Source organism: Rhodamnia argentea, chromosome 4, assembly GCF_020921035.1.
Source record: "Rhodamnia argentea isolate NSW1041297 chromosome 4, ASM2092103v1, whole genome shotgun sequence".
Classification (NCBI taxonomy): Eukaryota; Viridiplantae; Streptophyta; class Magnoliopsida; order Myrtales; family Myrtaceae; genus Rhodamnia; species Rhodamnia argentea.
The window spans coordinates 10,145,209-10,162,116 of record NC_063153.1 but is presented as its reverse complement, the minus strand read 5'-3'; the positions used below and the strand labels follow the sequence as shown (position 1 = coordinate 10,162,116).

General features: G+C 39.9%; 1 protein-coding gene and 1 non-coding gene across 2 annotated transcripts; one reads left to right on the top strand and one right to left on the bottom strand.

Moving 5' to 3' along the window:
- Positions 1 to 323: 323 nt before the first annotated feature.
- Positions 324 to 5,176, bottom strand: LOC115750051 (proline-rich receptor-like protein kinase PERK1). The gene is made up of 8 exons (XM_030687198.2): positions 4,016 to 5,176; positions 2,989 to 3,498; positions 2,818 to 2,904; positions 2,596 to 2,666; positions 2,378 to 2,463; positions 1,772 to 1,925; positions 1,461 to 1,622; positions 324 to 839 (listed from the first exon to the last, which is right to left on the bottom strand). Exons 1-8 carry the CDS (start codon positions 5,010 to 5,012, stop codon positions 630 to 632), a joined length of 2,277 nt encoding a protein of 758 aa, XP_030543058.1. The 5' UTR covers positions 5,013 to 5,176; the 3' UTR covers positions 324 to 629.
- Positions 5,177 to 13,591: 8,415 nt separating this feature from the next.
- Positions 13,592 to 13,664, top strand: TRNAF-GAA. Its single transcript has one exon. It is a non-coding gene; the product is annotated as a tRNA-Phe (tRNA).
- The last annotated feature ends 3,244 nt before the right edge of the window (positions 13,665 to 16,908 follow it).

Here is a 16,908-nt window from a genome sequence, read left to right as displayed (position 1 = left end):
GCAACTGGGAAAATAGAGATCTGACAAGACATAATGTTTGGTCGGCTTTCTATTTGAAGGGATCGCACGCATCCTATGTTCTTTCTAATCCGAATGTTACCCCGAACTTTTGGCATAAGTAGGCTTTGTTTCCTGGTAAATATGATAACATTCTTAACAAGTAAGGTGCCGTTACGTTCCCCGTAGGCCCGAAAATTCTTGCTTGGCCATTGATCATACGAGCGGCACATAGACCCCGGTTTTAGGAAGAGTTTCTCCTGCCGGCCGACAAATCAGCATGAAAGTTGAGTTGCTGTATCATGCTATTTGCATAAGTGTAAAAGTGATCATCAACGAGCTCATTTGCCGAATTCAGAGAGCTCTTACATTATAAAATGAGAATGTAGTAGATACAGGCTTTGTTAGATCATCTCGAAGGAGAAGAATTTTTACACGTTACAAAAATCTGATACATTTTAGGAAAGAATCAGCAGAGAGTAAAGTATCTACATCGAGCGGTCTGTGATCCTCAAACAATTCCTCGACAGGAATTTTAGGAGTGATAATCCAAAGAGAGAGAAGAAAAGCTTTTGATAACTTCAGTTGGGCAAGTAAATTTGAAGCTTTCCTTTGTCTTCACTGTACATGCCTCATCGACTTTGGGTTTCACTGCTTGAACAAGAAGGGTAAAGGCCATATTCGCTGGTGTTATCGCTTTGCCGACTAATGCCGTCTTCGTGACTCCCTAATATCATAGAGAATTTCCTCATTTCTGAAGATCCGTAAACTTTGCTTTGACCCGGTCTGATTCCTTCATCTAGATCTGCCAGAGACCCTTCTCCTTCCAACGCACGAACCATCTGCTTTTGCATATTTCATTTGACAGGATTCAGAAGATTAAACAGGGCAAACTGATGGCAGTTTATTCTGCCAATTACCAATGACAGTTTCATTTTCACCCCTAGTTATAGCCACTTGTTCTAAAGAGTAAATATCGTAGGATAATAAGGGCTCTAAAGGTTGGTGACTGACACTACTTCAAGCAATGTTCTGAAAGTCATGGCGATCCAATGTGAAGTTGAGCCAGGAAGTCGGAATCGGTGGCATATTCTTCTTTCATGAGGGATTGAATAAATTTCCCGAAGCAGGCTGTTTGCAATGTTATCGTTGGTTACCTATAAATATATATGTTTTTAGAACTCAGTCACCCCCTAAAGCACAATTAACCTCGATGTTGCCAGTGAACGTACTGGATGTTGCATATTGTGAGTAATTCTTGCTCTCAGAAGGCCATAAAGCATGGGATCCTCGGGTTTTGCACAAATCTTGCAGCATTTTGGATTGGTCATTAGGGATTGAATGACCCCAGACCTTGAAGGGCGAAAGAGGTCCTTGTGACAAGAAGATGAGTGGGGTTCGATTCTACCAGCTGATGGACTATGCAATTGCAGGTCGAGCAACAATTTTGAAGTTATAATTACCTGGCTCATTCGTGGCCGCAGCCACGCTGAATGACGCACGCAAGCAGCGGCACATCCAATCGTGCTCAACATCTCATCAGAATCATAATTCGTCTGCAGTCTCGGATCAACAATTTTGTCCATTTCGCCGGTTTCACTAGCTTGGTTAAGTAAAGGTCTAGCCTGAAAACAAAGCGACCCACTTAAGTCCATTTGATTAAGTAATGAAAATATACTGAGGCACCTGTAATGCTTGACATTCCTCTCATCAAACCTGTTGTTTATGCGGAAAAGTACAATGAGAGGATCATATATCGGAAACACAAACTAACCCAATCGACCAACCCCTGTCCCTCATCTGTCAATGACTCTGTTCTCATGATAGGTGGACTTCCAGTGATAAGCTCTAAAAGCATGACGCCGAATGAATATACATCGGATTTTTCTGTCAGTTTACCACTTGATGCATACTCAGGGGCCAGGTACCTGGGAAAATTTATCAGTATGTTGGATCATAAGGAAGGCAAAAATGAGCAGAAGCCATCACTTGGCCAAGAGAGGAGTTATGAGGGCACAATCAGACAATCATTACATCAGAAAGTGCTACAAAATTCTAGTAAAATAAATTAGCCAAGTCATGGCTCACGCACATGATTAATAGCGGGTATGGCGAATCAGTAGGACTTGTGCTATTAAATAAAACCAAAACTTTCCATCTTCTAAGAGGCACATGCATGACCAATAAGGCATTTCTGGCCCCAAATTGTCCAAGCAGGATGTGCCATCACATTGTACATGGATCTAAAACTGGTTTAAAAGCCATATTTCGCCATATGAAACAGATATTTTCTCCAAAAATTTCATTGACGGAAATATGAGAGTTGTGAGCATTACTCTTGATGACCATGCGTAGCATGCAACAAAAGAGCAGGTCTTACCCAAAAGTTCCTACCACTCGGGTAGAAATATGAGAGACGTTATTGGTACTATCAGAAAAGAACTTGGCAAGCCCAAAATCTGAAACCTGAAGATAAAAATTTCATCAGGATAAAGTACTAGTCAGTAAAAACTCGTCTACTTCAAACTTTACAGGCCAAGCAAAAAATCCTTTTGAATTAACTAAAAGGTTTGGACAAAGTAGTTGCAAATACTGTACCTTTGCCTCAAAATTAAAATCAAGAAGAATATTGGCTGCCTTTATGTCGCGATGAATGATTGTTGGGCTACCTAAAAAAAAAAAAGAGCTTGATTTTTAGAGTACGCATGTCCAATTCCAGAAGAACTCGATCGTAATGGTATCAGGTGCATACAGTGATCATGTAAGATCAAGATAGAGATGAGGGGATATCATTAGAAACAAATCTAGAAGAACACTCACAGTCCTCTTGGAGATAGGCCAGTCCTTTTGCGGTTCCTATTGCAATTTTTAATCGGGTTCTCCAATCGAGAACAGGCCTCCCCTTTCCTGCAAGACATAATCTCTGTGTCATTTGTATATAAGGTGCAGACTCAGAATATGACACCCAGCATTCAAAGAAACTGAACATACCATGTAAGTGGAATTCTAGAGTTTTGTTGGGAACAAACTCATAAACCAGAAACCTCCCTGCCCTGGTTATGCAGTATCCAAGCAAGGTAACCAGATGTTTGTGATGCACACGACTGATGATATCGAGCTCGGCTTGAAATTCCCGTTCTCCCTGGTGGCTTCCTATCTTCAATTGCTTAACAGCAATTTCTTTCCCATTTGGAAGGACTCCCTTGTGGACATAGCCAAAACCGCCTTCTCCGAGAAGGTTTGCCTCGGAGAAGCTATTAGTTGCTTCGACTAATTCATCATACGTGAAAGTGCCCCTAGAGAAGCTCAAGGAAGCTTTGAGCGGCGGATGTAACTCAGGCACCCAGTTAGCAGTACCGGAGCCTCCATTGCCGCTCACAAGATTAGGTGGGGCAATGGCAAAAGCCTTTGGGGGCACGGCAATGACATGAGCCCTTGACTGGGGCTGAACATTGTCGTTTGGACGCTGAAAACCTTGAGAAGGAGCAGCACTAACACCATCTAGTAATGCAAACCAAGATTAATTGATGTCAGTAATGTGACATGTGCCTGATGGTAGAATGAATGACCATATAATTCCTAGATCAAGCTGTTAAATTGCATCAGAAAACAAATTGGAAGTTGAACTTTCCAGGAACTGCCTAATATAAGGGCATATAGAGACGAAGCATGTCTATCCACAAGATTTCCTAACTATAAATTCGCCTTAATAATGTCAAGTTCAAACCCCTCTGCCCCAGCGGCACAAGTGTGACTTGAAGTATTGCTTTCTACAATAGGGACCAGCAGAAAGGATCATTCTCTCGTGTATTGACATGACCGAACAATTAGTTGGCCGGCACAAAGATATCAATGTGAAAGTTTATCACTAGCCACATACAAGAACACACGACTGATAAATCAATTTCAGACAAATCCCATGAAAATGCAGAGACAGTGGTCGACCTCACTTAAGCAAAAGCACTGCTTAAATCAAATCCTGCGGATCATTTAACTGATGAGATCAAATAAAATTCACCTTTTACGCCGGAGGAAAACGATCCGTAACTATCTTTTCCAGCGGTGGGTCCTTGCTTTCTCTTGCATTTGAAGCAAACAAACAAGAGAATACCAAGCATCACTATCAAAGCCACCCCACCCATGGCTGCCCCAGCAATCAAACCTGCCGGTATATGAGAAGCCGTGTCCGTACGTTGACCTGCTTGACCTCCAAAGGCCCCCGGCAAACTTCCATTAGCCAGCTGACGTGGCAGCGGCAGCGTAGCAGTTGAATTTTCTGGAGGAGCTTGGCGAGGCGTAACAGGAGGGGTTAGAGGAGGTGGCTCTGGTGAAGCCACGCTCGACGGCGGAAAACCACTCGATTGGTTCGCAAGCGGAACTGGTGATGGCATGGCCGGAGATTGAGGACCATATGCCGGCGACGGTGGTGCTGGAGTTTCTGTAGGACTCGGCCGAGCTTCTCCCGGCGGAGAAGGAGCCGCTGGAAGTGGCACGGATGGTGGCGGCGCGATCGGATTCCCAGGCGATGGCGGAGGAGTTTCCCGTGGCAACGTAGATTTTGACGGGTACGGCCGCGCCGGTGGCAGCGACGGCGTTGGTGGAGTCCGAGGAGAGGCAGGAGCTGTTGGAATCACCGACGGAGGCGGGGACGCAGTCGGAGTTTCAGGCGGCGGCGCGGACGTAGGAGGTGGAGCTGCAGTAGAAGGCCGAGTCGGCGGCGTCACAGTCGAATTCGGCTTCGCCGGCGGAGAAACAGGCGGAAGCAGAGGCGGAGGCGATGGAGAAGCAGCGGCCGTCGAAGGCGGAGGTGGAGAGGAGACCGGAACCGAAGAAGGTGGCGGAGCAGGAGGAGGCAATGGAGGCGGAGCGAGCGGCGGAGGAGGCGGTGAGAACGTCGTCGCCGGAGCAGAGGCGACTTCCGGCGGCTGCGCTAGTGGCAGCGGGGGGGACGGCTGAGGAGGTGGCTGGCCAGCGACGGAGAAGGGCGAGCCTGCAGCTGGAGCTGAGGACGCCATGCTTTACAACTGGTTCCCAGTCTCAGGAGATCACCGCATGGAATGCTCGCGAGCTGGAGCGGAACCGAAAGTCGTGCGTGAGCGACGATGGGATGACCCAACTTGGACGGCGAAGGTTGAACTTGGAGGGAGAGGAAGAAGACAATGTAATCACGGAGCCACAATCACGGGGCAGAGAGAGACAGAGAGAGAGATTGACTGAGCTCGTGAAGATGATCCAGTGAAGTGTGGGTCCCGCTGGTCACTGCTCGCCTGCGGGGCAGAATTTTTCTGTTATCTATTTTTCAGTTGTGCGGGGTGGGTGGTCACACTACTGTACCACACTCCCCTCAACCACTGGCCATGTGTCAACATGATCGAAACGCGGCAAGCCTTTTCTATCCAAACAATCCCTTTTTGTTATAAAAAAAAATTCCAAATAAAAATCCGAAATGTCCTTATATTCTCAAATAAAGACCAAAAATAAATTTTGTTTTAAACAAAAATCCGATGAAGGATATTTTCGTCATTTAAATTTTTTAAAATTTCTTTTTTTTAATTTTTTTTCCCATTCCTTTCCGCAGGTGGCGGAACCACGCGATGGATGGCCCTCACGCGTGCAAGCTAAAAGGAAGGGAAAGAAAAGGAAAAAAAAGAAATAAAGAAAATTCAGAAAATGTAAATGACGAAAATACCTTTAGGGCACTTGAGATCTTTTTTTAAGATAACGAGGGCATTTTAGGATTTTATTTATAATTTTCTTTTTTTTTTAGCGATTTTTATTGATATGCCTGTTCGAATCGTATTTGAAAAATCAAACGGTTAATATATAATAATTGTCCCTTAACTCATGGAATTAAATTTTCGAATAAAGATAGGTCCACCTCCTAAGAGGTAAAGCTTAGACTGACCAATCAAAGACACTTGGTACCTCTTTCCCGTGGGGCCGACCAATCTTGGAAAATAGAATTTTCCGCTCAAAGTGCCTTCACGAGTACGACTCGAAGAGGAAAACTTTGTACCACCTTCTCTTCTTTCGTTGACATAGCTTCATGCAAATGGAGCCACCCTCTCTCTAGTTGGTCTCTTTTATCTCTCGATGAAAATAGACTCACAAAAAAGTAATGAGTACACATGAGCTGACTAGAACTCATGCTTTAATTCATATTTAACGAGTCGAGTTACAAATACTTTACCCTAAATTTTAAAGGAAAAAAGCCAATACAAACTCCGAACTATATTCATTGTGACATATTTATCCCGAACTTCTTTTTTTTTGACATCAAAAGCCCCAGATTATGCTTACTATGACACATTTTCGGTAAGGATTTTCTTGTCGAATAAAAAATCTCGAACTTATACCTGTGTGACACATTTACCATCCGTCAATGTTCCGTCATATGATTTTTCAGCAAAAATAATGTCTTTTTTGTTTCACTTGAGTGACGCGGGCGCTATGCCAGTACCGTTTGCTTTCCGATGTCCCAACCATTTACTTTCTAACGTCCATATGGGTAGGTTTTTAATGGTGCTCATTAAAAGAACCTTGACGGAGGAGGGTAAACACGTCAAACATGTACGAGTTTGACATCTTTGGTGTCACAAGAAAAGGTTTAAGGAAAATGTGCCACATTGAATATAATTTGAGGGTTTCGGTGGGTTTTGCCCAATTTTGGAAATAAGTTCAAGTGGGCCCCAAAAAAAAAGTAAAATGCCTTAAAACTTAGTGGGTCTGAATGGCTTGAAAACTAACCCACAAAGAAGTTTTCACTGGTCTTCTAGAGGATGAAGCGCCCCGATGAGTCCGGTGGAAATGTGATGCTCTCGTGCGGTAAACTGAGACCTTGGATGATAATAATATTGTATCCAATGCTTAACTTGTATTAGAATGACTCCAGTTAATTTTACTCTATTCCTTTTTTCTTTCGGAGTTCTATCTTTCAGGATTAATTTCGTCATTGATGACTATTATGTCTCCGAGAGTCTTCGTATATGTATATTAAGCTGATTGAGCATTTTCACGTTTTTGGTTAGAGGTGGAAAAATGGGTCTGGAAACCACGGTTAAACCTGTATTTGATGATGTTGGTCATAAATGAGTTGCATTTAGTTTTAAAAATAAGCTTAAGTGGCTTATAAACGGGTTAAATTAATAAGTTAATGGGTCTTAAATGGGTTATAAATAGAGTCATAGGCGGCTTAGTAATCTAATAAGTTTAAGTTGGTCACAAACAAGTCATTTTTTAATTTCTTTTAATTTTTTTAATTTTTTTAATTTTTTTAATTTTATTTCTTATTTCTTTTCCTTTTTTTTCTACAAAATCAGGGCGAGGGTTGTAGGTCGCCGCTGCCGCCGCTCGTCGATTGTAGGTCGGCCGCCAACCATCACCGGATGTAGAAGAAAAAAAAAAGAAAGAAAGAAAAACAAAAAAATGAAAAAAATATAAAAACATGAGAATGTTTTTTAGAAAATTATAAGAAGCATTTTATTCTAAACTGGATTTAATATTAAAGTGTTTTAGCAATATGGATCGGGTCGGATATGGATATCTAAATTTATATTGCATCAAAACAGATCATTATGGATTGGATCATTTTTTACCCAACCCAAATCTGACACGACCTACCCATTTGACGGCTCTATTTTTGCTTGGTCATCGTTCAAGGGGTTTTCCATGAAGAAAACCATAAACTTTCACTTGCTATGTAAAATTGGTCTCAATTTTCTAGTATCTAATTAAAGAATATGTTACTTAAACTGATTATATGTTTAACTGATAAATTGGATTTGGCGACCAAAAAGAAAAACTTGGAACGATAAGGCATGCATTTATGATATGTGTCGTCACAATGGAGAAATTTTCAATCAAACCTAAATACATTATATGGATATCAATTCTGTTTTAAAAATTTTAATTTTGCCAATTTAGTTGTAAATCATCCCAATCTTCGTCGAAAATCGCTAACATGGTAGTGTGCCATGTAAGACAACCAGCAAAGAGTGGATTGCCTTATCAGTAATTTTAGGCTATACTTGGCCATAATGACTTCATTAAAATTTCGTACAAGAATTTACAACTAAATTGGCAGAAATAAAAAAATATCTATGGCTGATTTGGCATCCATATAATATGTTTAGGACCGAATGAGTAATTTTCTCTTATAAGCATTTCAATCCCTAGTTTTTTTTTTTGTTCTTTTATTTACTAGCATGTTTTATTTAGTTAATTTACTTTTTTAATTTGATAAAAAAATAATTTATCCAAGTAACATATTCACGTGAAGAGCTTTGTTTACACCAAAAAATGATCAACTTTTGGTTATCATCGATGAGTGATACATTTAGTTGATGAGAGCAGAGTTTTGTTATTGATGAACAAACTTATGAATTTCTTGAACGGAATCGACAACTCACTAGCGAAGTCATCAACCATGTAATGTGAAGTTGACGAGAGCCTTGAAATTTCTCAACAAAGTCATCGATATCCACGGTGATGCAATTGACAAGAAGATAACCGATGGGTGGTTGTATCAATATTCGTTAATTTAGGATTTGTGCAATTTCTTTTCGATAAGTGTTTGTGAAATAACTTCAGTACCCTCAATTGGGAAGTTATTTGTTTATTTGAATTCCAAAGTTGTGAACACTTTGTAGGGAATTATAAATACCACAAGTGTACTCTTTGTAAAGCCCCTTCAATCAATTATAAAACTCAGTATTCTTTATTTTTATCTTTACTTTCGCGCAATTTAGCTTTTCCGTACTTTAGTCATAGTTTATATATTTCGTCGTCAATTAAATGACAGCATGTATCTTAGTTGTAGATTAAATTCCGGCAAAGTAATTTTTACTTCGTCATCGATTATATACCGACAAAGTACATCCGTTCTTTGTGATTCATTAATACTCATTTCTATAATGACGATAAAACCCGTCTCCTCTTAATAAAATCAAAGAACCAAATTTGGTGAATTTTCGGTGAAACAAGCTTGAAGTAGGTTAAATGTGTTGGTATAGATGTGAGCGGGTTTTAGTAAAATACAATGGGTCGGAATTAGGTTTGGGTCACTAATTTGTTTTTACATAAAAGTAAATAAATATGGGTTAGATTGGTCAATTGGATGGGGCCATTTTCGATCAGATCCGGCCACATATTTGATGGGCCTTAACTACAATCAACCTTGCAAGTTGCAAATCGCATTAATTCAAGCAAAGAGAAGTGATATTGACTGCGCCAACACGTCCGCGACATGAACGGAAGCTGAATCTTTCTTGGATGTTCATGCGCTGCGGATCAACCAGCGAGCTTTGCACTTGGGAAAAGCGCGAAGAAGCAACAAAGGACAAACTTGAAAGCAATAAAGACGAATGCATGTCACGTTCCCGCGGTATCAACTGACTCGTGTCGTCGGCATCTGTTGGACGAGCAATTTTTGTCCGAGAGTCGCTCGTTATCGGACAAACCGCATAAGATTCAAAGAGGCAGTTGAGGCCTAGGCGCGTGCTTTAGCTTGCTGTGACCAGCTGACACAGCCCTAGGGAAGGCCTAGACTCATCTTCAGAGACCACCACAGGGGGGTGATCTGGAAGCCGAGCGACGATAGTGACTGCCTCATTTTAAAAAGAATTAATATAACGAAAAATCTTAAATTAATATATTTATAAATTTATTTTAAATTATTATTTTGACAATAAAAAATCTCAAATCGTAATAAAATTAATTTTCGTTAATTTTCATTAAATTCCTAAGTTAGATGGCATATGGCTATTCATGAATATACATGTTTGAGATTTTTACCATTTATTTGTCATAGGTTTATCGTTTTGAGATTTTTCGTGATATTAATCTAATTTAACAGAAGGTAAATTTATCATAGGTGTACCAACTTGAGACTTTTTTTTATCGAAAAAATTAGATTATAATAAATTTGTCACAAAAATATTAGTTTAGGATTTTTTATGGTTTAAAAAATAGTTTGGGCTAAATTTATCAAAGATAGACTAATTTAGAGTTTTTCATGATAAAAAAAATAATTTGCGGTAAATTTGTTGCATCTATACCACTTGGGTTTTCCATGGTATTGATGCTTTTAGAAAAGTCACAAGTTCGAATGTTATCATGTCGAGATAATGACATAAATCCTTCCATAGATTCAAGTTCGGGAGTGACATTAAACATTTTCATATAATCTAAGGATTAAATTAAACATGTACCAAAAGTCCAGTTACACACATTGAACAAATTAAAAATTTAGGACATACATTGTACATTGAATCAAAGTTTAGTAAAATTCAAGCACCACATTGCAAATTAAGTTAAAGTTCGGAGACCATTCGTGTTATTTACCTCGTCGAATTTTCGATTAGCTAAAATTTTGAAGTTCCATGCAGATTGAGTAGTTAATGGTGTACGTTGCACAACACGTAATGAATGTAGGGTTCCTATAAGTGGGGGTGAGCATGGTCCTGATGGGGAGGCTCCATACCTAGAACCTAAAACTTACCATGTTATAGTCTGTTCCCACTTTTTGGAAACCGAAATCCTCCCTTTTTGTCCTTAAACTTGTTTCGGAGCCTACCATATTTTTTTATTTCGGTTCCAAATTTTACCCGAGAACCTATTTTTCTTTTGTTTATTTTTCTAATTTCATTTTTTTAGCAAAATAATATGAGTAAAGTAAAAGATTAAATAATAAAACTCACTATCCTTCAAAAGCAAGAATCCCCAATATGAGAAATAAAAATTATAGTCCACTAAAAACAAAGGAGGTGAGGTGAGAGAGACTTTTTTTTTTAATAGTAGCTAAAAATTAGTTTGAAAATCGGTTTGGTTCCCTAGTGGGTCTTTACTTGGAATCGAGAACCGGGCCAATTTTAATCGGTTTCCAAAAATTAGCACTTGTACCTAGATTGATTTGAACATTAACCGATTCCCGGACCAATTTTTCATGTGGTTCGATTCGGCTGCACACCCTTACTTATGATGATACTTAAGGCAACTACATTGGTAACCATTTCCTTGAAGAGGAAAAAAATGGCTAATCTTAGGGCATGCTTAGTAACGATTTTAATTCTCTGATTCTATTTTCCATAATAAAAAAAAAGATAAAAAACTTATTTGATAATGTAAATGATTGTGATTCTCAAATCCTCCGATTCCGTTCCCGAAAATAGATTTGGAGCAAAAACAAGAATAAATAAAAAGCTGATTATTTGTTTCAGAATTACTTTTGAGAAACAATGGGAGAATTACTAAAAAAGTCATATAAACTTATTGTAGTTGTATCAACCTAGTCTATTTGGCTAGCCGGTGCTAATGTAGTGCTGACGTGGAAAATTTTTAATAAATTTTTTATTCTTTTGTTTTTTAATAATTTTTTTGTCATGCCCCAATTTAGTCCATTTGGATGGTCGATGCTAACGTGGCGAATTCTTAATAATATTTTTTTTTATATTTTATATTTTTATTAATATTTAAATTTCCTATTTTTTAATTTTTTTTCTATCTTGTGCCAATGCAATCCACTTGGCCAACTGGCGCCGATGTGAGTTTTTTTTAATAATATTTAATATATTTAATTATTTTTTTCATTTTAAGGTTTTTTTTTGTCGGTCTTGGGTGAGGGTCGCAAGCCCTACAAAATAATAAAAAAATAAAAAAATATTATCAAGATTTTTGTCACGTCGGTCTTTGGCCATAAAATGGATTGAACTGGCACAATTGCAAAAGGTTTATGACTCAATTGAAAGAAAGAAAAAGTTAAGGCCTGAATTAACATAATTGCAATGGGTTTAAGACTTTTACGGTAATTTTCCATAGAAACTAGACCAAAATTTAAGTGCAAATCGCCTATTGAACTCAAAATTTTTTTATTTTTTATTTCAAGGATCTTGCATATATCTTCGTGCTCCACAAAACAAATAGAATAATTATGGATTATGCATGATCTGCATTTATTTTATTAGTGATGCTATATAAGTTGACTTTATATTGACAATACATAATTATCTTACTTAAATGAAAAAAAAAATTGGGAAGAAAAATTGTTCTCGGAAATAGAAATTTTGTATAGTTATCAGACACATTTTTGTTTCAAAAATATAAATTTTGTGCGATTATCAAATACTTTCTGATTTTCTAAAACTCATTTATGGAATATAATCAGAAATAATTAATTTTGATCAGAGTTGATTTTTTGGATCAGAATTGTTGCCAAACGCACTCTTAGTACATATGATTAGTTTTCGATATGGTCGAAAATAAATTGAGTTTTTTTTTTTTTTTTGGAACAAGTGATGAACTAGGCCCAAAGACCTAAAGCATCAGCGGGACAAATGGGGAGGTTATAGTTAGGCTGGTCAAATATGTGGCATATTCGAGTCGGATCGAAAATGATCCGATCTAAATTGACCCATTTAACTCAATCGAATTTGATTTGCGGGCACAACCGCACACGCCATCTAGAGAAAGGCCCTCGATCCAGCCGAAGCACCATGTACTACAGGGCTTCATTGTTTCATCGAAGTTGAGCCTCCAAGTAACCATCAATACGGGCTTCATGGCCCGATGACTCAAAACTCAAAGTAAGTGTGGCCGCTTGCTCTCTCATTTCTCCTACTCGTGCAGACGAGGGATGTGCACGGGGAACCGAACCGACCTAAAAAGCGAAATGGTCTGTTATGGTCGGTTCTCGATTTCAAATTTTTGGAGCGATTCCAGGTGCGAAACCGAATTGCTTGGACCTACCGGACCAGTATTATTTATTTATTTATTTAAAATTTTCCTTTCCTTTTGAGGAGTAAAGAAAAGAAAATTGCCGGAACCCGAAACAGGATCGGTCCAATCCAGGAATCGAAACAGGACCTAACGGTTCCCGGTTCTAGAGTGGGAACCAGCATAAAGCGGGAACCGATCACCTCCTAGTACGGACGTGCTATAATTGTTCCCGCTCGGCCTCACTCCATTGTTGCTTTCATTCCGTGGCCTCCATTTGAGAGTCGAATCGAAGGTTTTTTTTTTTTTTTTAAGCTGAAGCCCAACATACAGAAAGAGGGGTACCTCTGCATTCGTGCGAGTGCTCCTTGGATCGCTATCAGCCTCGGGAGTCTGGAACTCGTGGGCTGATATCGAAGTAGGATGGGCCCACATGTTGAGGGCCCATTGGATGAGCCTCGCGTAACTGCGCTTTTTCGTGGGCATCGTCTGGTCATGATGATGACCGATCTTCCGTGTGGGAAAAACTCTCGAGAATTGGTCGGAATCCTGAAATCTTCTTGCCTTCCTAGAATGAATGATAAGAGAGAGAGAGAGAGAAAAAAAAAATGAAGAAATTGGGTCGAAAGAAAATGCCCGTTTTGCGGTTTTAACGGACAATTTGCTCCCGTTTAGCGGAGATACAACAGTTCCCGCATCCTTACGTAAGGTCGATGATTTTCGAACTTTGTCACGTGCAGCTACGATTCCGAGATAGCTATGGCTCTTCGTAGTCGTTGGTCATTGTCCCGAGGGTGAACATAAAACGTTTTGACTGCTCCTAGGAATCTTGGAAATAACTGGATATACAGTACTTATGTAACCATTACTCTAGCTAAGATTGTACGCGGGGATAGCTCAGTTGGGAGAGCGTCAGACTGAAGATCTGAAGGTCGCGTGTTCGATCCACGCTCACCGCATTTCCTTTTTAATTTCCCAATTTTCTTTTCTCTCGTTATCTCCTTATTTTATAGGGGCTTTACGATGTGGCTTTTGTTTTTATTTTATTTTTAAGTTTTGACTGGCTAGTTCCTAGATCCCATTACCGTATGAAGAGCAACGCAGCACGAGCCAGTTGTAAAAGTGATAAAGATGACAGGCCACACAATAGCATTAGCATATATAGTTAATTTATCTGCGTGATCACTGTATTTCTCATATTAAAATATAGAGGAATTTAGGGGCGCCTGTTATAAAGTTTCTTTCTGATTTTTTATTTTTCTGTTCTTTGGAGAACAAAAGAACAGAAACAAAAATTAAAAAAAAAAAATAGCTCTTTTGTCGCTTGAAACAAAAAGCGAAACAATATCATTTTAAAAAAAAAAGCTCGATGTAATTTAATGTTCGTTTGTATAACTATCGATCCGCCGTTCGTCTGTATAACTATCGATCCGCCGTTTGCCACATGCGCTCTTTACTTTTCCTTTACTTTATGCATTCCGTTCATTGGAATCTATCTCCAGATCAGAGACTTACCGAGATCGGTTTGCGAAAATTTGTTTTGTAATTGACATGTCGGACTGGAACTCGTTTAAAGAGACACTCGCGGTCATGGTCGCGGTTGCGGTCATGCACATCACTTCCTAAGCCGACTCCGTGAGCCGCAATTGAACAAGTTTAGCATCGCGCGTGTTCTGTTCTTGAAGGAGTGTGAATCCAAGAGATTGGAAAAAAGAGAATTAGTGTCGATGACCTCCCACTTGCCGGGGGGGAAAGTGCAAGCGCTGCGAGGTGCACGAGTGGATTATCTGTGGATGGATTCGTGTTTCCGTAAGGAGCATGCAACCTCTTCTGTGCACAAAGTTTAAAAGCGGGCAAAAGCTTAAAGTCCGTTCCTTTGTCCGGAACGTTGATTGTAACATGTCAATGTGATGATCGGAGAAAGAATCCTTACCCTTGGACTCCACTAGCCGCTAGTGTTCCAAGAAAGGGGTCCAAAAAGAGTGACCAATGGGGCGAAAAGTTCATAGGGGTCGCGACCTGCCGTGGCACGCGGGCTCCGGTCAATCAAGAGGTGCCCGCTTTTTACGTGGTTTTCGTTTTCGAAATTGAGAGTTTGTCGTTTCCTTATTGCTTTCGACCGAGTTCGAATGTCGAGATCTTCTAGAATGATTCATTCGGTTTTATCCCTTGTCGAAATGGATTGATAGGCAGATACAATCTGATACCTGTGATGATCTCAAGGAGATGAATTGACCACTCAACTCGGTACAATCCACAAGTCTAGAAGATTAGCACCACCACCAGATTGAACGGAATAAACCCGGTTTGTGTACTCACAAGGGAGTGTGAAGGCATGAGGAAAGGTTCTTTATGTGATTAGGGTTTCTCCTCTCTCTCTCTCTCGAACTAGCTTACCAGTAAAGGCCCCCCACTTAAGTCCGACTAGTTTTGTCTTTTAGTTGTCTTGCACTCCAAGAAAAGAAGACATCCGCTTGATTAGGACCCAAAGAAAGACACAAACAACACAAGCTTTCAGCAAATGTTGAGGAAATGAAGATGATGTTAATACGCTGCTTTTGACTGGGGCTCGTGTGCGAGTTGTATCAAAAGCGATGGTCGACGCACAAAAGGACAAGATGAAGAAAAGAAGACCCTTTTGCGCCTTTTGTCTTTGGACCTTCGAAATCGCTTTTGTTCTGGAAAATTTGGAATCTAAAGCGAGCATGTGGAGCGAGGAAATGGACACACAATGATTGATCGAAAGTGAGCAGTCGAGAGAGAGTGGCGGTCCTCGATCTCTCCCGCACGAGAGAAGACACGTGGACTTTGCTTTTTCGGGTAAGAAAAGTGCTCTGTCATTGGAGGGGGACAAAAGGGAGAGATAGAAAGGAAGTTCTTCGAATTGGAAGGACACAAGGTAGAGCAAACTCATTCTACGGCGGATATTGTAGTTTGGAAAGATAGTAGCCGGGAAAGAAGGTGCGATGGCGGACAGATTGCACGGTCGGATTGGTCGATTAGATCGAGTCTAGAAAATATCATCGCGCTCTGAACTTTGTTGATGTTATAACCGATACAAAACTCTGAGGGTGGTTGACATTTCATCGGAACAATCGGTATCATATGTAATTCCAGTGAACAAAATTGATCGAGTACATGATATACTAATTAAATATTAAATCGAGCATTTATTTAATAACTTAAGCTTTTAGAACAGTTGGCGGCGGTGCTACAAAATTTCAAGCTCCTATTTGCCTCTCCAATTACACGTTTCCACGCCTAGTATTAGGCAATAAGATCAAATTAAGCAAGAGGAGTATTTTTAGACCAGTTCGCGGTGGTCTCGTAAATTTTCACAGTGCGTGCTAGCTTTTATAGCATGTGCAATATTTGTTAGTGGGTTACCAATTGGATATTTGCTGTGTGTGTGTTATTCTCAGCTGAAGTAACTTGTCGACGGGTGAGAGTCATTCTCAGGAAGAAGCACGCGCTTGCATGTCTTGCACCTTTCAAGAACACGTAGCAAGATCACTTCCCCAAGGCCAAGGGGAGTGGAGCTTGGTGGGGTCGTAAGGAATACATGTGCATGCAATAAGCTTGGAATTATGAGCTGCATGCACTATATGAGTAAAGCTCACTAGTCACATGCGGAGAGTGCTGATGAGTACTTTTTTTTTTTTAATGTTTTGGGCGGATGTGCGTATCTATACATGGGAGAGGCCAAAAGGAATAATTCCTTTTAGCAAGGCTCGTCAAACGGGTGGGGTCGGATTGAAAATAATCCGACCTAAGTCGATTGATTTCTGCGAAATACAAATTTACCAATTCACAATCTTAGTAATTTTTCTCCTTAAATTGTGTTGCCTTTAAATAATGTGCGACTCCATTGACCGGTTCACCGAGTCGGCGGGGGAGTTCACGTGCTCGACTTGGATCGTGGGCTAGGACTTCGTTTGGCACACTGCGGCTTGGCACACGAGTAATGTGGATGTCGCGACCTAAAAATTAGCTTTTTCAGGTTAATGGATTATTAGGTTAATTAGATTAACTAACCTAATTCGGACTCTTTCAAGTCCTACCGAATTGCAACTTAGGTTCAATTACACACCAAGATTTTAAATTGGAGTCGCCACTAATCTTTTATGGTAGGTAGATTAGAAACCTAAATAAAGTATTCGGGAGAAAATACTTTATTTCATACGAACCAGAGATTAAATGGAT

What these genes read in the sequence shown, in the direction of transcription:
- LOC115750051 (XM_030687198.2), bottom strand. Translation starts at nt 5,012, where the DNA reads ATGGCGTCCTCAGCTCCAGCTGCAGGCTCGCCCTTCTCCGTCGCTGGC. An exon ending in ATTTTAATTTTGAGGCAAAG is followed by an intron (nt 2,464 to 2,595) that starts GTACAGTATTTG and finishes TTTTATCTTCAG; the next exon opens with GTTTCAGATTTTGGGCTTGC. An exon ending in CGAGTGGTAGGAACTTTTGG is followed by an intron (nt 1,926 to 2,377) that starts GTAAGACCTGCT and finishes AAATTTTCCCAG; the next exon opens with GTACCTGGCCCCTGAGTATG.